General features: G+C 38.6%; 2 protein-coding genes across 4 annotated transcripts in view; one reads left to right on the top strand and one right to left on the bottom strand.

Annotated features, from left to right (window-relative positions):
- LOC133518024 (rab3 GTPase-activating protein catalytic subunit) overlaps positions 1-23,409 on the bottom strand; it is a 45,825-nt gene that overhangs the window by 2,236 nt on the left and 20,180 nt on the right. For all 3 annotated transcript variants that reach the window (XM_061851564.1, XM_061851563.1, XM_061851562.1), the window contains exon 3: positions 64-316. In XM_061851564.1, coding sequence (XP_061707548.1) covers positions 64-316 — 253 coding nt within the window. The remainder of the gene's footprint in view (positions 1-63; positions 317-23,409) is intronic.
- The window catches only part of LOC133518026 (vasorin), a 40,985-nt gene continuing 17,901 nt past the window's right edge, over positions 326-23,409 (top strand). The window contains exon 1 of the mRNA XM_061851565.1: positions 326-1,206. Coding sequence (XP_061707549.1) covers positions 1,204-1,206 — 3 coding nt within the window. The 5' untranslated portion in view covers positions 326-1,203. The remainder of the gene's footprint in view (positions 1,207-23,409) is intronic.

The raw sequence follows: 23,409 nt of genomic DNA, 5'->3' as shown, positions 1-23,409 counted from the left end.
TTAAGTACAATAACATTTCAGTGCTGCCACTGTATCCCCCGCTATTATTTGTTTGTTATTAACCTGAGTGCGAGGAATATAGAGAGGCGCTCCATTCTTAAGGGTAGCTTCCTCGAGGCGCTTTAGCCTGCCGACTGGACGGTCCCAAGGTAACTGGGAGTCGGCGCCCTCGCCCTCCGAACAGTCGTAGAACTCGTCCTCGGAGGAGTTGCCGGGTGCCCCGCCTGACTCTTGTGAGCGCTGGATGCAGCAGTTTAACAGCTGCAGCTTTTGATGAAGTAAACATGTTCTCGCGTTCGGAGTTCCCTCGGCAATTCTGTTAACAACAAAAATAAGAAATTTACACCAAATGTGTGTAACCTACCTGTCCTATCTATCTCTTATGTACCTACACAAAAAAGCAAATTGCTAGTTAGTAGGTAAGTTTTTTTTACATGTGATCATTAAATAACAACTGTCACGTTCCACCAACGTCGTTTTAACTTTCACTTTGTAAGCAATTTGAGTAGACAAATGCACGACCTCGAAAAGAAAGCACCTAAATAAATCAAAACAGCGCTTGGCGACTAACGCGAGCTGCGAAACATTTTCTCTTTCGTTTACCTATGCAAATTTCGCACATCGAGCGCCGCCTCGAGGGACCGCGGCAGATTGATTGTAATGCTTTACAAACGTATCGTATCGTGATCGGCGCTGCCATAATGTACACCTGACGCCGATTAAGCCAGCCGAATTATGGTCGTGTTTTGTGTGCCACGACCCAGATTATCCGGGAGCTAAGCGCGCGAACGCTCTCGGGACCGTTAGCTTATTGAATTACAAATGTTGACTGGGAGTGGTGAGGAGGCTGCGCGGTTCGTGGTCGCGCGCAATCGGTCGGTGAACCGTTTGTTTACCGGAGCCGGCGCGGCCGCAGCGGTGTAGGTCAGGAGCTGGTGGGGGCCGGCGCCAGCGCACAGTCCGCCGCCGACTGCCGAGAGTGCATCTTGCAGACATGGCTCTGCTACCGCCGGCCTAGCCACCGCACCGGTTCCTGATCGCTAATCGAAAGTGACCTCTTTACCACTGTTGTGCCCCAACGATGACAAATTATCGGTGATTTCATTCAAATAAATATAATAAAATTTTCTTACGTGACAGTGTTCGTCGAAAGTGGCCATTTTCAAAGGATTATCCGCTTACCCCGTGAGGATTATACGCGACATGGTAAGTTGGGCATACTAGTTTAAAGCACGATATGCAGGTAAAATTTCAAGCCGAGGGTACACTAGAGAAAATCTCTTTCCGTACATTGACCCACTTTCTGAACATAAGCATCCGACACGGTTTGTTCGCGCAAAACACTTCAAAGTTGTATTATTATCAAATATGCACACGGAAGTAGAAGTAGTTCTACGCTTCAAGGCATAATTTCACATCCAGATATATAAAAATGTAATTCACATATGTATAAACATTTTCCTGGAGTCGCCCAATTTAAAATTCGCATAACTATGCAGCAGCAAGCTGCAGCGGCCATCCGAATTTACAAGAGTGCACTGGATTCGTTTACATTGGCTGTGTTTACGTTCTGCTTGGCTGTTTGGCTGGCAAATCAAATACGGCGACCAGGAGAGGTCGCATTTCTACAATTAGGTACCTTGAATCAGACGAAAGCTGCATTCAAACCAAAAACATCTCGTTTATCTGGAGTAGTATAAATGAAAACCGGACAAGTGCGAGTCGAACTCGCCCATCGAGGGTTCCGTACTTTTTCGTATCTGTTGTTATAGCGGCAAAAGAAATACATCGTCTGAGAAAATTTCAACTGTCTGGCTAATGGCTATCACGGTTCATGAGATACAGCCTGGTGACAGACGAGCAGACGGACGGACAGCGGAGTCTTAATAATAGAGTCCCGTTTTAACTTTTGGTTACAGAACCCTAAAAACGAATGAAATTTAACTACTGAAAAGAATCCTTACGGTAAAACTACTGAAAGAAGAACATCCTATAAGTGCAACAGTTTTTTTTAATGCTCTTAAAGGACATGTCAGGTAAACAATATACTACTAAAATCATGGAAACAGACATTTGGCCCAAAATCGACACTTGACTGCTAAAAATTGCGTTGATCTTTCTACGCATAAATATAGCCCTATTACGTATAAATACCCACATTATGTTAACAGACTACTACTTTCAATTCCAATTTTATAAAACACGACCAGGCTCATGTCTTTTTTACATTGATATTAAAAGAAATTTAATATATATTTATTTCTTTCTCAGATACGTAAACATATGCATAACGGTAGGCACACGCAAGTCTTGATTGATATTATTTTCCTGCACGCAGCGTACACCGGGTTATATTTGTGCCGCGTGTTTATTTTTAATACCTTTGTATTTTTTAAAGCACTGGATAGCCTTCAATGATTATTAAGATATCTATCTTTATCGTTTTATCAGAATCTGTTGATGGATATAGTTTTTGGTATAATAAAATTGGGAGCGTAAAGTCCTTTTTCGTTTTCATATTTATAATGATTCCATATTTTAAAACGATACTTATTACCTATTTAATATCCAGCCCCGTTTTTAACCATTTTGAATTTATTAGACTCACCCTAGAGTGGGTGTTTAACGCAGCGATGCGATGCTGTTTGCCGCACGCGTGGTTCCGTCAAACTTTCTCCAGATTATTCAGATTTCTCGAAAAAAATGTATTTGCAATATCGGAAATATCTTAGAAACGCTATATTGACTCAATTTATTTATGCGCTCTTTATAGTCACATCTGCATTTTAAACCGCGTTATTAACTTTTACACCAGGCTTATACTGCCGGAGCAGCTCGCGTCAACTAGAGATGATAAACTAGCAAGATATGAGAACGTGAAATAAATGCCCTGTCGTAAAATAAACCAACGCAAAGTTCTCAGAAGCGAGTGCAGTATAAAATGACAAGTGGACGCTGGGGTTGCATCTTATTCACGCCAGCTGTACCGATTTAACCCTCCGATTCACCATTCGTTTTATGGCTGAGTTTGATTTAAAATTACAAATCAGTGCAGAATCGTTTCGATAATGTCATTTATGCTTACACGTTTCGACGTTATTCGCTTATGACTTATTTAATTAATTAATAAATTAACGCCGGATTACGGCATCTTCAAACACACCGGAAGTGTTAATGCCCGACGTATCTACTTGTCGGGAATTTTTGGAATTACGGGAAATAATTCTGGAAGTATCGGGACAACTTGCTCTATTGCAGATCTTTAAAAGGGTAAATGAAAATGAAATGTTTGACAACTTAATATAAATATAATCATAGTAAAGTGAACTTCCTTCTTAAAGGCGTAAGGCTCTTAAACCAACGTAACTAAAAAAAATGACTGTTATACATAAATAATAAATATAGACGTTATAAAATTCTTGAGAAAAATAAACACGCCTCTGTTCAAATACTTTTTATGCGGACTAAACGACTGGCGTACGTTCGGCATACATGTTCGTTATCAATAAGTCAATAGATCTACCTACACACTTCATGTTCATATCAATCGCAATTCCTGTATGCAGCCAGCGATAGGTACCTAATGGTCGTAATTATCGATATGCGGACGCGCTTGCTCCATTACACCACACCCTCATCAATATTTTGCACACGAGCGAGAGCCTTCGTAATCTTCCCTGCGAAATATTGGCAGTTTCGACGGCACGTTGCATTTCCGCGACTCGACAGTGCATTATTGTTGCGCGTTCCGAAACGGGGAAACACATTCAGAAACCAAGATACAGATGCAGTTAAACACCAATCCAATATTGCCACCGGTGCGTCATGACGCCTACACTACCTCTTACTCGTGAAGACAACGTGACGCGTCACGTTGTAGAACTTTCAAACCATAAGCTGTGGGTTATCCTGGCTTTATAAAATAAACTCTTAAAAGTACTACTCGTAATTCCAATACGGACACTTGTTGTCGGATGGTCATCATGGTCAAATAGGAAATACTTCCATAAAAAAATAGGGATCGCCTACATGTAGCTGCGCTTTAAAACCAGTAAGAAAACATAATGAAACCGTTTTTAATATAATTGAATACGCCGAATACAAGTTCGAAAATGCGGTACGGCACCGAATCGACTCGCTTCGAGAAATGGCGGCGCCGGATATTAGGCGGGCGGCTGTTCGCTTTGTTCTACATTTGCATACCCTAACTTGCTGCTAATGAAATGCTGCAAATAGGTAAACTACTTCAGTACGTACATAGTGAATTTCTGTTGACTTGTCTAGATGATAAAAGGATCACTAAGGAATACATCCACATCAATCGAAGATCAAGAGACAAAACGAAACAAAAGATATCTGAATATGCCACCAGCTTATAAAACAAATGTCACCACAACGGATCAACGGAACAACGGATAAAGGCTACATTAACAGCACATCCACAGGCCGCGATAAGCGAGATGTCAGTCGATACTTCGATAGCGGTGCAATGGGAAACACGCGAGGCACCTGACGTGTGCCCGGGGCCCGGAGCGCTCCCAGCGCACAACAGTGCTTTAAAACATATTAAAAACGCATTACGATGTGCTGTTACAGTTACCGTTTCGTTTTACGTAAGAATATGTACGCATCGTAATTGAGCACGTGTTAAATTGCGAATCGCTAGCGCTACATAGTTTTCCCCGATGTTGATAAATGATAGCGTTATTACTGTTTACATAAAAACCCACCCAGACGCACTTCTCTCCATATTAGCACCAGTAATAAAATAAGATTGTAAGAAACATGAACTTGAACAAAGATAGAGTCGGGCCAAGCTAAGTAAACGTCAATAACTTTGCAAGTGTTAAGTAAACGTCATAATTTCATAGAAATTTAACGTTTAAATAACACTTGCGCAGTGTGTGGTAACTGGTAACGCTGTGACAAGCTTGGTCTGACTTTACCTAAAACCGATAATTAAGGATAATTTTGAAAATAAAATTGTCTCATTTGATTTTTTCATATGAAAAGTACTGTAGTATATATTTCAGCAAATTTTACGACATGCACATCACATTTATACAGCAAACTCCAAAAATTGTCCCTCAGCGTGACTTGTGTGTGACCTCACGTTACCGCTACGCCAAATCCGATACCTGCCTTGCAATAATTAACGTTGCCTTCGCGTTTATAAGAATACCAAAAGTATAGTCCATGAACATGAGGACCAAGTTATGTAGTTAAACTAGTTACGAGTTGAAATTTCAGCGCTTCTTTGTTTACTGCTGTCACTACAGGATCCGGGTCTACGTCTACTAAGTTTTAGAAATTTGGATTAGCAAACGATGATAATTGGGGAACTGATAACTACGAATTGAGTAAATTCACTCGTAAAACTGATCAGAGGCCTTGACCTTGACCTTGTACCTAACCTGACATTTACTTGAATTTCACCTATTATTAAGATTAAATTTTATTTTTATTTATATTTTGATTCTAATGTTTAAATTTCTAATCTCAATTTTAATTTATTACAATTGTAATTCTAATTTTATATTATTTTTATTTTTTGGCTTTCATTTTTAATTTTACTTGGGATATATTTTTTTTTCTTTATTGGGGAAAAAAACAGATACAGGCCAGTAATATATACGGATAAGATTCTAAAATAATAAATTTAGCCAACATCCTAACACAATTCCCACTAGGAGTTCCGACAATAATTTTACGACAGCGTTGTAATACTTGTAATCGGAACTTAAAACAGACATCCTTACTTATATTAATACTAAACTATTACAATATTTATCATATCCTACTAGTATGTACATAAATATTAATCCTAATACTAATTGATTTTAATTGATTTTAATTTTGATCTCATTGTTAATTTTATTTTTATGTATATTTTGATCCTAATTTTAATTTCTGATCTCTATTTTAAATGTAAATAGGCTTTGTTTTAATTTTTATTGTAATTTTAATTTTAAGTTAGTTTTAACTTTAATTTAGTAGTAATTTTATTTTGACATGTAAATTGACTTTATGAATAAATGAGTATGAGTAAATATTAAGCAATGAAAATTAAGGGAAAACCATAACTTTATATGGATCATATAATGATGACTTACGAGTAGATTAGGTATTATTTTTGAATTCAAAATTAACTGTAAACTCGGCTTAAATAATATTGGAGGAAAAAACATAATAGTTACGAAATTCGGTTTATTTACTTCCTAGCAGAAAGTCTTTTTTTAGGGTTCCGTAGTCAACTAGGAACCCTTATATGAAAAAAATAGAAGTAGAGCTTAAGAAAGACATTAATTAAATGAAAACGCAAAAAGTCTCCCTTCATAGTAAAAAGACGTACATCCACAGTTAAACGTTATATTACGACATTAAATGGGTTGTTAAAGTTATTTGGCATTATTCATGTAAATAAACTAAAATTTAAGATAAAAATTGCTTATTCTACTCATTATATTTTTATTTAAAAATCAATTTCTCTAAAACAGTTTCATTGGCTGTATGAGTAATGCCGTTGATTATTGGCAGTTTTAGAAAGAGTAAAAAGTAACATTAAAAAGTAAGAGGCTATCCCGCTAATTTTATACTCATATTCATATTCGTTTATAGCACTCATGTACAATGCATTATGTCTAGGACTTATTTTATACTTTACTTTTTCATCCTTTAATGAACAAAATCATTTTAAAATTACTGCAGTTTGCTAAAATATGTGTTTTTCATCTATATAGCAATCTAAATGTTTTTCGATATGGGATATTTATCTTTAGACATGCAAAGTCTCCGATTGCAAGTAAGTCCAACAGAAAAAAACATGGCCATACGTCTATTACTTTAATTAGGTACTGATTATGCAAATTTGCTTATTTGTTTAACTCAGGTGAAAGGTGTCATTTCATCCCTTGGTTAACAATCTACTATACTAATAGCTCCAGTTTAGCTCATTGTGACGGAAGGGTAACTACGGAACCCTACACTGAGCGTGGCCCGATATGCTATTGGCCGGTTTTTTTATATACCACGACGGTGGCAAACAACGCATACTTACTTACTTACTTACTTACTGATGGTCTTATAAAAATGAAAATTCAATGAATAATATACAATTGTTATTATTCTCTGATATAATCTGTAACTTTATTTTCAATCGAAGCTTTATATCTAAACCTTAGAGCATTTAGACTGGAGACGCCATGACTGCCATTTTCTGTACAAAACACTCTGCCGATTTTTGCGAGGGAGGAGCACGTCAAGTGTATGGCTATTTGTACGTACCTACAAATAGCTACGTCAGATAACCATCAGTCTATACAAAAGTATGCACAATTGTGCAAGGTTTGCGGCAGAGGGGTAAGTTCTTAAAGGCGGCTTCTGTCTAAATGCTCTAAGATCTAAACCCATGTCGTCCAGAAAATATGAAACTTTTCTAAAAGACGATCTTTCTCGCACAGTGTCAGATCATCGTTCAGACTTTGTTGTTGAATTTTGACCGACTAAGTACTTGGTTTGTTTGCTTGCTTGAGGCTCTGGTGGTAGTGCCGCCCACAACAAACCATCCCCATGACTGTTTGTGTTGTGTTTGTTTTAGAAATTGTTGATTCAATTTACTCGAATATAAATAAACTGCTATTGTATTGCACACTACTGGTAAGTACCTTACCTTACGTTACCTGAAAAACCGAGGCATCAAATAAACAATTCGACCAAACACCAATGCATAATAAGTAATATAGCTGAAGTCGAACCAGCCGAAACACGAGGGAGAAGTGTAATTTAAACTGCAAGTTCGAAGTCCGGAGTGCTTTGTTTGTGACTGGAAGCGTCAGGGATATCTGGCATTTGCAGTGTTTAACAAGGCAGGTGTTCCGGACTAGCGAGTGACGGTAATTGGGGTAGTCGCTTACTACGAAATTGCTATTCCTGGAAACCGTGTAGTAACCGAAACGGTATACCAAAATATGGATTCGAAAATGCGTGTGACTTGTATATCATGTAATAATATATCGGGCAAATAACATTCGACTTCATTAGAGTATTAAATAATGTTTTCCTTTTCAAATAATGTTTTATATTATAACAAAACAAAACTGTTTTGTGGGAGCACCATTAGACGCAATTACACAACCCGCTCAGCTCATATTACAAAAATACTTAAGAGCCGCAAGACAAGATAGCGATATTAAGCAGTAATATCGGGGCCTAAATTTTAATGATTGCAGCAGAGTTCCTCAAATCAACACACTTCTTGTACCGAACCGCAGAACTTCCGGCTAAAATAACATTATTTTGGCACGCGGCCCGTCAAGCTCCAGCCAACTTTGAAAAGTTTAACTACTTATTCAAATTTATTCTTTTTTATACTTTAGATGTTTAATACAGACATTCCACGTTGTATACAACGCGTGCGCGCATTCAATTTTCAGAGTTCTAAACGGTCGTACATACAGTTACAATGTTTGCGAAATGAAATAATGGAACTGCTAATATGCCTTATTAGATAGACGTGTAATGTAATAAGCATTAATAATTGAACGCGTGATTGCTTTCGCAACACTTCGTTACTTATATGTGGTTGTAAATTTATAGTAACTTTCGGGATAAAAGCTTCTATTTATAGGAGTATTTGGTACCCCCAGGAGAGGTTGCATAGGGCCTTATATTCCAAATACCGCGCGAGCGTGGGCTGGGTGGGTTCTTGACTCCGTGATCAGTAAGAGCTATGTGTAATCGGAGAGCACAAGTATACTGGTTTGTTGAGCTTTGTATTCGCCCATGTCCGGTAAGCGCGTGGCATGACAGCCAGGGTCGCGGGGAGCCTCCTCCCACCACGACGCCTGAAACGTGAAGCAACGCCGCGGCCGCTTATGTCGTTACGATGAGAAAATCGTCCGTAAACACTTTTCGAGTTTCATAAAAAGCACCACCTATCGTAAATAATCATATAATATCACTTTATCGAGATAAAGTAAATAAAGACAATGGTTAATAAAACTGTTATAAAACATGTTATATAAGTATTTAATACATCATAATAGAAGGCAGAAACTTATAGGTGGTCTGACAACCACTATAGTCAGTAGTTCTCACAGAATATTCCGTGGTTGTTCTCACGTACCTAAATTTAAGTACACTAGTAGTTCGCCCCGAACTAAGTACTAGTTAGTACTCGCGTTTCTCGAAAAAGATAGATCAATTGAATGCACCTTATTAGTCGGCAAAGGATCCCCTTATCTGATAGATACGAGTATAAGTCACCATACAGATTTGAACAAATTGTATCTGTGGTAAGCCGTAATCTTACATTATCTTTCTTGTCCAATACCTACATTATGTTTTTATTTATTTCGTTTTTATCTTGCAAATTATTTTAAAAACTTAGATTGAAAAATATTAATATTATAAAACTCGACCATACATTCTTACAAATAAGATGACTAAAATTGCAAGATCCCTCACAAATAGCTTTTTGGCCTTCTAGGCTGTTCTAGCTCCATAACTGCTTGATCGAACCTGTTCATAATTGAATGACTGAAATATGATACCCTCAACTACGCATTTACCCAATTTCATTTAAATTAGAACAAATTTACTTAAGTTATTGTCCATCAAACTATCCTCTGATAGTTCAGCTTAAAAACAAAACGTAAAGCCGGGACTGCGACGTGCACCTAATCAGCCGTGTGTTCCAAGTTGAATGTAAGAACTTCACTTCGCTTCGCTCACTCCTTCGATAATTATAAAGTACACGAACCACTTACTTCAATTTAGACTTCTCTTCTGGAAGTAAAAAAAAAGTGCAGATTATTAATTTATGCGACAGAAGGTTAGGTATTGTTTATATTCAGTTGAAATTAAACATCGTACCTATTCACCTTTTGTTCTGCCGGGTCCACATAGAGCTAGCATACGTGCGAGGCAATTTCCTCACGCACAATACGGCCAGTGTAGACGTGCCTCGGCCGAGGCGGCGTGCTCGGGCGAGGAAAACGCGCGCGCCGCCTCAGCCGAGGCATGTCTACAGTGGCCGTATTGTGCGTGAGGAAATTGCCTCGCACGTACGTGCTCGTCGCTCGCTCGCCTATTCACTTGTACCCTAGCATCAAAACAGCAAAATCTAGTCCTAGCTAATACTGAGGGGAAAAAGCGATGTTAATGATGTTAAGCTGTGAAACTGCATGAAGAAATTCATTGATAAAGTCGCCATACACTTTTACGGCCGATGGGACATTGTACGTAAACTTAATCTAGTTTCCAGTAGCGCAATTATGTAAGCTAATGTCATGCATTCATTATCGCGAGTGAGTGTAGGCGGGCGGGAAATTCGCGTTATCGCACGTCAACCGTCCACGTTATCGGCAGCGAAAATTCATAGGACTGTTGCCACAATAGATAAAACAATCGGCAAAGAGCATGTCGGGCAATGCTCGGTGTAGGGTTCCGTAGTTACCAGCAAGCATATGGGTGTGCATTCGCAGCGCTTAGGGCCGATACAGACCGACTGGAACCCGACCGCAATTTTTATGGGAACTGCACGCAAAATTTGCAATCTGTCTGTACTGGCCCTTGGTACGTCTTTTTATAAGAGAAGAATTTTTACAATAACTTAAAAACCTTTATTCATTAAAGTAATAGGTTAAAGCAATTTTTCCCCAATATAATAATTTTGTACCCTAAGAAAATTTACTTTACTAAGAACAGACAGACATGGCCTTGGCATGGATAGTTGCCCACGGAATCCTAAAAAGGAACATAGCGGAAAATATAAAAAGCAATCAAAATGATAGAAATTCGGCAGGGCAGCTTGTGGCGAGCTGCTGGGGATTAGCGACCCCACGTACTCGAGTGCTCCTGGGAGTTCTATCACCTGATAGAGGGTGGGCGGGACAGGATTCTCTGCCTCTGGCTTGCCTTAGCCGGCCGGTCAGAGTGGAGTCGCGAGAGCTGCATTCTCGAGGGAAGATAACTAGATGTGGAAACGTAAGTGGCGAGTTGGCTATATGTTTAAGTTCCAGTGATGTCCTTATCCTCAGCCCTCACACCGGTGTTGCCCTTGAGCCATTCTAGATATCGCTTTTTGTGGGGGCCCATCTTGTTGGGGCGAGTCACCGTCTGCCGTGCCGTGGTTTTATATCCCATAGCCAAATATTTAGTCCATCGCTTTCACCCCATAGCATTTCACATTTTAGATTTCATCAACTCCTATCAATATTCCTTACACCCTGTCGGGTGCTACCTCTGGGTGCGTCCCATGACACGAGCAAGGGCAACATCCGCTCGGTGTACCCTTTACATTGCATTAAAGTGTCAAAAGGCTCTCTACAACCAAAAGATTGTGTATCAAATGATACCTATTCCGTTCCGAAAAACTCATTGGTTGGTAAGTGTCCTGACTTGAACCCGATTTTTTTCCATAACGAAAGCAACTCGATTCATTTTAAAATTACGAAGAAAATTGTTATTTACTGATCAAATTGTACTGAAGCGTTTTGGATGCTATACTGAACCTCTACTGTGACTTTTTATCTTAACTTATGAAATGCACAAAAAACAGGACCAGGTAAATCGCCGTCTAGCATATTCTCCCTCAAATTTTTATCGACGTCTCGAGTGGACAAAAACCTTAGACGACGCACGTAAGACAATGGGCAGAGTAACTGTGTCGCTATTAGCGAGCTCAGCAGAGCATGCGCCGTGGGACACTAGGCCTAGGATTCCAGTCTTTTACCGACCGTTTATCTCAAGCGAACCAATATAAGTGAGTACTTAACATCCGGTTTGAGAATATGTAATCGAAGATCTAAGCGCTGAGGCTATAGCAAGGCAAGTAAGAAAAGCAATAGCTATTGTACATGGCGCGTATTGTCTCCGCCGGCCGTCAAGATTAATGCGCGAATCGTCAACAAACTCCGCGGCAAGCGTGCAGACGCGCCAACCATGCAGCTAGGTTAATAGCCGCGAATATGGGTCACTAACAACTCTCTTCAATGTAAATGCCCACTTCAATGTTTTAATTTTACCACGGCCCCTCATTTACGAAATGTATCGTTGTGAGAACACAGTAGCTACTTACTATACTATACGCTATATAGCAAGATTTGATCGTTCCTTTTGTCATTTTTGCTCCTGCCGCGACGCAAGAATTGCTCCATAAAAGCTTTAAGTAACCGCCATTACCTAAACATAAAATCATCTCGTATATCCATAAGCAAGCGTTTGAGAGACATCAAAGGTTTATCTCCGGCTGTTAGGTGATAAATATAAGATGTGTGTATTAGAAACATCTGATGACAATTGTGTGCTAAATACAAAGCAGCGAGCCTACCAGACCACGAAAACCGAAATCCTCAAATTGCGGGGATCTTTCTCTTTTACTCCAATGATGGCGAAATTAGAGAAATATTGTGATTTCACTTTAAATATAATTTATTAAAACTGAAAACATAATTAATAATAATAACAAAATTAGAATAATGTTTAACCTAAAATTCATATTTTTTTATTCAATATACAGTTAAATATTAGGTACCTATAAGTAGTTTTGATAAATATTTTTCATTCATTTAATTTTTTATTCCTAATCACACTTCGTGTAAATAAACAATATTTTTATCAAAGATAGGAATCGCTAAAATTTGTGACGTGGGGGAAGGGATTGCCAATGTGACCATGAAATTGGTGTGACGTAATTAATTGTTGACCACATAGCATTATAACTGATAGGGTCTACAGTACGAGGTTCTTCAAAAAAGGAGTGTACAGATTTTTAAAGGGTCGGCAACGCGCATGTAACACCTCTGGAGTTGCAGGCGTCCATAGGCTACGGTGACTGCTTACCATCGGGCTTGCTTGCCACCGTCGTGGTATAAAAATAAAATAAGTAACATTTATATAAATATTATTACAAAAACTGCAAAGTTCTAAATCAAAAGTAAAATCAAGATAGAGTAATGTAAGTACCAAATGTAAAAAGGTTAGCAACAAAACCTGCCGAATAAGGGCACATCGAACCGGGACTATGCGTATAAGGCGTGAGCGATTTGCGGATTTTAAGAGCTTATTGGGGACACGGCACGTCGTGACTGACACCGGACCGAGTCTGTAAAACGTAGCTACAATATTATAGGTACTTACATGTGAATGCCCGCAGCCACGTGCCCGTGGATAGAAAATCATTCGAATTTATAAATGTCGAGCTAAGTACATTTTGATAGGAAGCAAACTTAAATAAATAACAACTTAATTAAAAATATATAATATGTTACCCGATTTCCGGACATACTTTCCAAGATAAAATTAATTAATTCGTTTGCAGTTCTATTAGTGTAGTTATTTAGGGACGTTTCTAAACGTTCAAATAAAACACATGGTAATATGTTAATAAGTTAAGGATAAAAAAAAGTGTTACATCTCTACTCTACTTACATATTATGGAAATCTGTCATAATACAACAATCGTAGCATGCTCATATTACTCAAATGGTTTCCGTCTTACACTTTGGCTGAACGCTCCTCAAGCGACTTGACCTTGTGTGTCGTCATTACGATTTACAATGCGAATTCAGTGAGTACCTACTTTATACATATAGTGCACGCGGGGCGCGGTAACGCCGGTGAGCGCAGCTAATGCCACTAATGTGGTGTATTGACCCGCGCGGCCAGGTGCGGCGACGACATGCATCTTAGTCACGTCTTCGGACCACATGATGGATTTACACTCGGACGTTGGCTCTAATACACATTGTGCACATTAGGGACAACGCGCCTGCCTATTGTTTCCGCCGTTTATACTGATTGTGCTATAATGCACGCTTTAACCTAAATAGGTACGGCAAAAAAGCGAATGCAACAAAGCAAATCGGCTTAAAGCAGAATGGATACCCTAATCAAATTGATGTAACATTACTTAACCTGCAAAAAAATCCAAGATAGACATAAGGAAGTAATTGATTCAGGGTTTTTTCGAGAAGTTACTTAATATTTTACGAGCTACTTACTTTCTAGATTTAATCTGCTTATTACGATACGCAGCGAATGCGTATTTAAAGGGGCATAAATAATCCAATGAAATCGGTAAATTCAAATACATAACAATAAAGCATGCATTGCGAAATAATAAAGGGTGGTCCAGAGATAGAATCTGCCAATGTTGGGCAGAACAGTAGTTGGATGACAAATCGATCAGATTAACGATTATGATTACAAAATGTAGGTGTAACTACAAATTACAATTACTAGGAAAAAGTAGCTGAGCCTTTGATTAACAATTACTAACTACACTTTGTAGTTAGTAATCGAATGAAAAACTACATTTTGTAATTGTAATCTTCGACGACCGGTTTGGCCTAGTGGGTAGTGACCCTGCCTACGAAGCTGATGGTCCCGGGTTCAAATCCTGGTAAGGGAATTTATTCGTGTGATGAGCATGGATATTTGTTCCTGAGTCATGGGTGTTTTCTATGTATTTAAGTATTTATAAATATTTATATATTATATATATCGTTGTCTAAGTACCCTCAACACAAGCTTTATTGAGCTTCTGTGGGACTTATTCAATTGGTGTAATAATGTCCTATAATATTTCTTTTTTTATTATTTATATTTATAATCTGTAATTAATTACTTTATGCGATTAAAAATTACTTTTATTCAACAAAATGTTTTCGATCATCTTTGTTTCCCAAATCAGGTTAAAAAAAATTAACGAGCTTTAAGTTAATCTTAACATAATTATCAAGTTTGACTTTTCTTATAAAAAAAGGAATGTTCATTTTACTAGATTTTGTACAAAGGGACTTATTAAAAATATGAATATTTTAGGGCAAAAACGAGTTTTTGTCAGGTGATCAGTAAGTTCCATGAAGTGAAGAGATATTTGATAACTATTACTCGTATTTTCCTGTTTGCTATAATATCAATACTAGTCAAGTAAAAAATAATATGTGATACTCTTAATTTGATAGCTTTATGCTTTCAAACACAGAATAATAATCAGAATGTAGCAAATGTTCGTACGTCACGTGTCATTTTCTTGTGTTTAAAACGCCGCGGCCCAAGGTCACGTTGACCGTCCATATTGCCCATATTCCTTATTTCGGGATTCTCCGGTTATTAGTTCGGCGGCTTCGCCCGCGTACTAAGAAAAAAAAAGTTCTCAGTTTGACCCGTATGTTTGTATGAACGCATGTAGGTATGAATGTTTGTCCGCGATAATTAGATTTAGAATCATGTTCTGAAAAATGCATGAAGTGTTCAACTACTTTATACTTGTTGAAGTAGGTACTTCCTTAAAAACAACATTTTTTGCCATGTTTGAAGGTGGTAGCAATAGAACCAAACTTTGAGGTGAACTTACACGGGAGCACGCCACATAGAACTGAGCGTGGGAGAAACAATCCTATCGTAGGTCTACCACTCCGGCGAATTTGAGACTTTGCCCTTGCGACTTATTTATGGACATGGCGAAACAGACTAAGAAAAAAGAAAGAATAGGGAATATTACGCGAAACTCTGCGTAGGGGGCGCCACTATCACAATCCATCAAAATCTAAGGGTCTACCGCAAAACAAGACTACTCCCTCCTCTCGTCCCGCCGCGCCGCCCGCACTCGCCTTAATAGGTTAAGTACCGATTGACGACGATCGAGATGGCACCAAATATAAATTTAAATATCTATTGGGATAACGCGGGTCTCGTTCCATACCTCAAAAGCTAAAATAGAACCCTTATAGGATCACGTGTGGCTGTCTGTCAATCCATCTGTAACAACCGATTTGCTACGAAACTACTGGACCGATTGAATTGCAATTTGGCAAAAATACTTTCAACTTTTTTCATGTCCACAATATTACATTTTAAAATCATTCAATGCACATTATTAAATTTTAAAATAACGTCCCAAAAAACCATAAAACGACACCCAAGTTGCTATTTAGTCATTTCAACCTCATCGCACCCCAACAGGGATTTGTATTTCACGTCCACTTCGTTAGATTTTACAATCGTTGTTATTTTCGTAATCAGCGATCCGATAAATCACAGAAATAATACCCATGTTGATTTTTAGACTTTGTCACCATATTTCCCCCTTTTAGGGGTTGAATTCTCAAAAAATTTGTAATTAAAATTACACAAGTAATTGATTACGCCCAAGACTGGATTCTGCTTTCTGCAGCCGTTTATACGACTACGAGAATAAACAATTGGATTAAAGTTAAAATCCATTTTATTTTAATTTTAATTTTGTGTACAAAAATATAATGAAACGTTACCGTACCGAGCACGAATACCGAGCTACGTCAATAATAGAATTTTACAGACGCTATTCTGAAAATCGTGTACTGACTGACTTTGCATCACTTTCGCAAGCAAAATGTACCTTACCGAACCATCCAAAATTTGATCAAACGGTACGTAGACAAACATCAAGTGGGATTCAAGCCACTTCCTGGTCAAAAACCGACTATTAGCACGCCCAGGTTGCAAAAGAAAGTGTTAAAGTGGGCGAGACAAAATCGTAGCAAATCTGTCCCACCCACATCGCTTCACGAGAACTTGGCTTGATCCTGTCTACATATCGGCGAATAAAGAAAGCAGCTGGGATTCGAAGCAGGAAGAAAAGACGCAGCCCCAAATACAATCCATTACAAGGGTAGCATTCCCATCGATCGAATTTTTTTCTTCGTTTTATATGATGGAACTTACGGGCCGCTGGATCCGACGCAAGTAGCGGGAGACAGATACTACATGTCAGACGATGAACTAAAGACACCAACTTTTATCTCGACTGGGAATAAGCCAGCTAACAGCATTCCAGCGATGAAGCGAATCTGGAAGCGGTTTTCTAAGGAAATCCCAATTAAATCTGGAAACTCGCTTTTCAATAGATTCCGCTCCAAGATACTGAAATGTCTTAAACAAGGTCCTGTTGGGTTTAATTTTTGTTTTGCATATTTACTTCAAATATAAAAGTAAAATTGAATACGTTATTCAATTTATGTCACTTTATTTTTGTTACGTAGCAATGTACATCTTTACAAACGGCCTTTATCTCTCTTACCCTTGGTACCCCTTAAGTCGTTTCCGAAGCTCGGAAAGTAAGTCACTCCATAGGCACCAAAATATAATTTACACGTGTCCTGTTCATGATGAGAAACTATGTAGGTATTCAATGTTTTTAGGTATAATACTTTCCCGACACATTTATATATCTACTAAACGAAAAAAAACATCAGATTTGAAGATGGAAAATTGAGCTTTCTTAGGACTATTTTATTTTACTGCCTGCTACTAGGCGTTGTAACTTTTCAAACATTGATCAAAAAATACAAATATTTCTAAGCATAGAGTTCGTTCGTTACACTTGTGAGATAAATAAACGAATAAGATATAATTTATCTAAATATCATGAATACCTCAGCATTTTATCAACGGGTAGGTACTGTATATATTTAAATTAAACGCACTAGTGTTAATCCAAGTGTACGCGCGATAGCATCAGCATCAGGCTATCGTCGCGCGTCGCTCGGCATCGCGGTCGCCAACGGCGCGCGTTTTTACGCGGCGACTAGTAAAGTCCGCTTCGATTCATTAACTTGACGCCCCGCATACCGCGCATTTCACACTTCCCCGCTCTTCATACACAGGTTAGGGTTACTAGACGTCTGGATTCTTTGTAAAACATTAGGAAGTTAAACATTGGAATTACAGAAATATTTTGAGCTTTATTTAATACCAAATACACGGGGTACGTCCCACTGTTGGGTAGGTACAAGAATGTTATCCTATAACGTTTGGGCTATTGTCCTTTAGAATTTCCTTCATCGAGGAACAAAGAAGAAAGTGGAAAATATGATGTGTTACTTCGTACACAAGCAAGGACTTTATGGTCATATAGGGACTTTAAATACGAGTACTTACCTGTTAATTTATTTATGAATTCGAACACCAAACGCTATCGTACATAAAATAACAGGATTTATCTATTAACAATAATGAGGTATATTATCAGGATTTGTATCCGGTAACCCTACGTTAGCTCGGCAACCGACCCAGCACAGCGCTCGCTGAAAGAATTCCGATAAACCATTAAACATAATTACATTCGGAACTTTAATTGCCTGATATCATACTTAATATTTGTGCCGACAACACATGTTTTCACGAAGCCGCGCCCATGAATAATTATCTTTTTACAAGTAAAATCAGTTTCATCGGGGCTACATAATTATACCAAAAATAACCAAAGGGAAGTTAAATTACATTGCAGAAGGGATCCGGAATCCGTCTATTAATCCTGTTGCAATTATTATCAATCGGATACAGATGTATAACCGTATCGGGAAAACTATAGTAAATACACCTAATACTTGTTTTTTGCTTGGAAATCTTGATATCATTCATAGATACAAATCTTTAGATCATTATCCGATTTCTCATAAACATGAAAGTTGTTCCAACAGCCTACGTTTAACGGCAACTGTTATTATAAATAAGTCATAATGCTTGTAAACGAGCGGTAGGCAAGTTTGACCTAGTAAAGATGATGACACACAATTCGTGTTAACTGTTTACATCGGTATGTAGGCAGCGGTGCTAATGAACATCGTAGTAAGCAGCTCCCTGCACGATCAAAGCTTCTTCGCGTGGCTGCCCTTACTTAATACGTAGACGCCCATAATTCGTATAGCACTACAAGTAGGTACGTGTGTCAGTACTGTTATGTATCGAACAGTAGCGAGCAGGCACCCGAACCTAGTCGAGTCGCGCTTTCTTCTCACGGTAACCGTTACACAAGTCTAAACGGACGGAAACCCTATTATACTTTTCCTCTATGATTAAAAGCGCATATAACTGTATGCACTTACCTACGCTCAGTAGGGCTAAGATAGTTGGTTCTTTATCATCTGTCATCATGTCTGTCACGTTCTAACAACTGGGTAAGTGCGAAAGTGACGCATGACATGACAGTGACAAAAAATGCGACCATGATACCGCCGCAGATTGAAAAATAACGACACACTTAAAGCATTGGATATTACAGCAGAAGGTCAAAAAGTAACCAAGTTAGTGTTCGATACTGAATCATCGATAAATGCTAGATTGAAGGCATGCCTAGTTGGTTACTAAATTCTGTTACTGCAATAATCTTTATTCTACATAAAATATACGAACGAAAGTTGAATAAACTATATATTAAAACGAAGTACACAAAATCAGGAATTACATATGACAATATCATTCAAAATGGCCTCCTCTGGCCTTGACACAGGCCCTCAAACGACGAGGCCAGTCATCAATAGCGGCACGCACGATTGTCATGTCTAATTCCGTCACTATCTTAACTATGGCCCGCTTGAGGGAGTCAAGATTTGTGTGGGGTTTAGCACAGGTTTTCTCGTCAATAACCTGCCATATGGCATAATCCAGGGGGTTAAGGTCCGGGCTGAAGGACGGCCAGTCTTCGTGGGCAGTAAAGTCAATTTTGTTCCTTCGAAACCAAACTTGAGTTGTTTTTGCCTTATGTGCAGGAGCTTCTTCTTCCTCGCGTTGTCCCGGCATTTTGCCACGGCTCATGGGAGCCTGGGGTCCGCTTGACAACTAATCCCAAGATTTGGCGTAGGCACTAGTTTTTACGAAAGCGACTGCCATCTGACCTTCCAACCCAGAGGGTAAACTAGGCCTTGTTAGGATTAGTCCGGTTTCCTCACGATGTTTTCCTTCACCGAAAAGCGAGTGGTAAATATCAAATGATATTTCGTACATAAGTTCTGAAAACTCATTGGTACGAGCCGGGGTTTGAACCCGCGACCTCCGGATTGCAAGTCGCACGCTCTTACCGCTAGGCCACCAGCGCTTCTCCAGCGCCTTATGTGCAGGAGCTGAGTCCTGTTGAAAGACCCATGGCTAGTTTTGAAATAGGGTGTGGCTTAAGGGCTTCACTATTGGTTCGAGAACGGTTTCCTGGTAAACTTTGGCCCCAGTTTTCACACCTTTTTCACAGAAATGAACCTGTGTTAGCCCTGAGTATGACACACCCAGACAAATCGTCACATAAGAGGGATGATGGCCTCATTGCACTCTCGGAACAGCCGCAATCGCCTCTTGACTGTTTTTTGCATACTGTCATTCTGGCGGTTACAACATTCTTCAATGGTAAAAATTTTTTTATCTGTAAAACTGTAAATAGTATTTTTCGGTGGCCATTTTGTGCGTACCGCTTCAACAGCACGCGACTTCTTTTTAGCCTCATAGTCATTAATCGTCCATTAAGCAAATGACCTTTTTGCCTGCGGTAAGTCCAAGGTCTTCATTTATAACTTTTTTTAGGGAGCTTCTCTTCACAGACATCTGTATTGCCAACAACTTTTGCTTCCGGACGGGGTTTCTTGCAATTTAGGCCCCAATTCATTATAGATACGACGAGATAAGCGTTATGTGTGGTATATAATTAAAGCTCACAAATCCACCACATTATGTCATTTTTTATTTTTTCGGTAGCATTTGTTTTAACGGAAATAAAGAGGTTGCAAATCGAGTAACAGAACTTAGTAACCAACTAGGTAATAGCCGTAGTATTGACATTAAATAAATGTATTTAAAATCTGTTTATGAATATAACATATTTGACAACTTTTCGAAAAGTTATAATCCGAGATCCGAGGTACAGTGGGGCTCACGATGAGGGTGTAATCGAGACGAGAGTTAAAGCCCTGTCGATCGTCGTTTGACAGCAACGTGAAATCGGGACGATCAAAATAGGATTTAGAACGTCAATCCGACATGCCGTAATATCGCCTAAGTACGTCCGTCCTGACCCCTCGGCCGCCATATACTTGCTGAGATGGGTCAGAGGTCCTTAGAGAATTGTGAGATTGCCTTGTTAACTACCTATGTGAAATGATGGACTTTGCGGTTCTACTTTTACCAGAAAGTGAGATAACTACCTTGTACAATATAATTGGTAAAATGATTTCGATATAAAAATTTCGATATCACATTGAAAACTCTTAAAAGTTATTCAAATAGATACCCCGCAAACCATTTTGGACGCGCGCCATCTTTTCAATCGATTTAATCATATTACTTATGCCAAATGGTGGTTTTATTTCCCGTCATTAGAATTATCTACATAATAAAATCTACACAATGAACTATTTACAATAAGTACCTCCATAAAAACACCGCAAAGACCAGTTTACTTAGTAAATAAAAAACAAGAAAGTGAAAATATTATTAACATGCCATTGTCAAACGGTTCCGCTACTTTCATTACACACATGGTCCATTTCACATTAACGAGACTAAAATTGGGAACCATCACACATAAAAATTGGCAATTAACGCAATTGAAAGAAAACTGCCATTGAGACGTTTATATGAAACAGGTGGAAGTAATAGTAATGAGTGTACGCCGCGAGAAACAATTGTCAGCGGAGAAAGCCTAAGCTGGGTCACGAGCGCGCAGTGGTACTCGTAGCATTCCGACTGTTACTAACCGAACCAATATAAATGCGCACTCCGATTGTACGTTGTTTAAACTAGTGAGTCTCAGGATCGGTATACTGGTTAGTCGCCTGAGTGGGCCCCGTGTGTACCCCGTGATCACGCAAGCAATGGGAATGCACAGCCTGGTGATACCGCGGCAATCAGCGCAATCAACAACAAGTCGTTAGACGACCGTACGGCTACATTACCTACCGCAATTGGCAATTTGGTGTACATTTCACTTTTTGTAAACAAAGGCAGCTGGAGAGTACTTCTAGTGTGGACGCCTATTTTTAGGGTTCCGTACCTCGAAAGGAAAAAACGGAACCCTTATAGGATCACATTGTTGTCTGTCCATCCGTCTGTCTGTCTGTCAAGACCCTTTTTCTCAGGAACGCGTGGAGGTATCAAGCTGGAATTTATATCAAATACTCAGGTCTAATGTCCCTTGGATCTGTGAAAAAATCAATCTTCTAGGCCAACGCAATCAAATGAAACAGCCGTTTATGCCGCAAATTATCTACACTCGCAAGGGAATCAAAACCTACAGGGTACTTCCCGTGAACTCAGAATCTTGAATTTTGGTACGAAGCAACGTCTTATAGCACAGATAAAGGAAAAATTGCAAAAACCGTAAATTTTTAGTTACATCATATAATAAATATAAGTTTGTACGAAACCCTAGGCGCGCGAGTCCGACTCGCACTTGGCCGGTTTTTTTACGTTGTCATTGGTAAGAAAGGTGGTTAGGGCTCCTGAGAATGAACAGGTACTGTTTTGACAGAGAGAAATCTGCATAGCGAAGTGCGAAATTGCATGGACACATATTATGAATGTAATTCAACACCAATACACCAACATCATCATATGTATCTGTAGTTGCAAGAGCCCATAAGCAAATGTTTGCTTCAGTTCACATCAGTTCATATGTATACATATACTTATATAATACTAGCTGTTGCCCGCGACTTCGTACGCGTGGATTTTTGTCGGAGGTTATATATTTTATACATGAGCTTATTAGAACTTTATGCAGCAGAAGATAGCAGTAGCGGGACGGTTAATCAATTACAACGCCTAATTGTTTGTCCCAACCAACGAAGACTCAAGCCCCTAACTGAAAAAAAAATCTCGACATAATCCCTCTCAGCTCCCTTAGAAGACTTTCAAGTCCACTATTTAAAATAATGTTCGCTCCCGATGCAAACTTTCAACCCTTTTTCATCGAATTAGGAGATTAATCAAAACTTTCAATCTATTTTAACTCCCTTAGGGAATACATTTCTAAACACGCTGAAATCACTTTTCTTGTTTTCTATTATTGTGTCTTTTTACGAGATTTCAAGTTCATTGTTTACAAAAAATTTCGTTCCTGATGCAAACGTTCAACACTTTTTTGACCAACTCAGGGAATGAATTTTCAAAAACGGTAAAATTAGTTTTCGTCTGTTTTAATATAATGCCCTTTTACCAAGTTTCCAGTTCCTAGCTTACTTTAAAAGGAGAGTTAATATTAGTAGTTATTTTAGTAATGTTATATTAAGTATGCCTTTCTAAAAAGGTTTAAAGCATTATTACTGGATTCAAACTTTAGACCCCTTTTTAACCCTTTTAGAGGATGATTTTTTTTAAATGCTGAAATTACGTTTCTTACATTCTAATAATATGCCTTTAAACAAAGATTCAAGTCCCGCACTCACAAAAATGTTTGATCTCCATACAAATATTCAACCCCCTTTTCACTACCTTGGCGGATGAATTTTCAAAAACGCTGAAATTAGTTTTCTTCTTAAAAAAAACACCTTTTAACGAAGTTTCAAGTTCCTAGCTTAAAATAATATTTGAACCCCATACAAACTTTCAACCACTTTTAACCCTTTTAGGGGATGAATTTTTAAAGACGCTTAATTTACTTTC

This window comes from Cydia pomonella, chromosome 5 (assembly GCF_033807575.1).
Source record: "Cydia pomonella isolate Wapato2018A chromosome 5, ilCydPomo1, whole genome shotgun sequence".
Lineage (NCBI taxonomy): Eukaryota > Metazoa > Arthropoda > Insecta > Lepidoptera > Tortricidae > Cydia > Cydia pomonella.
This window is presented reverse-complemented; position numbering and strand designations above follow the sequence as displayed.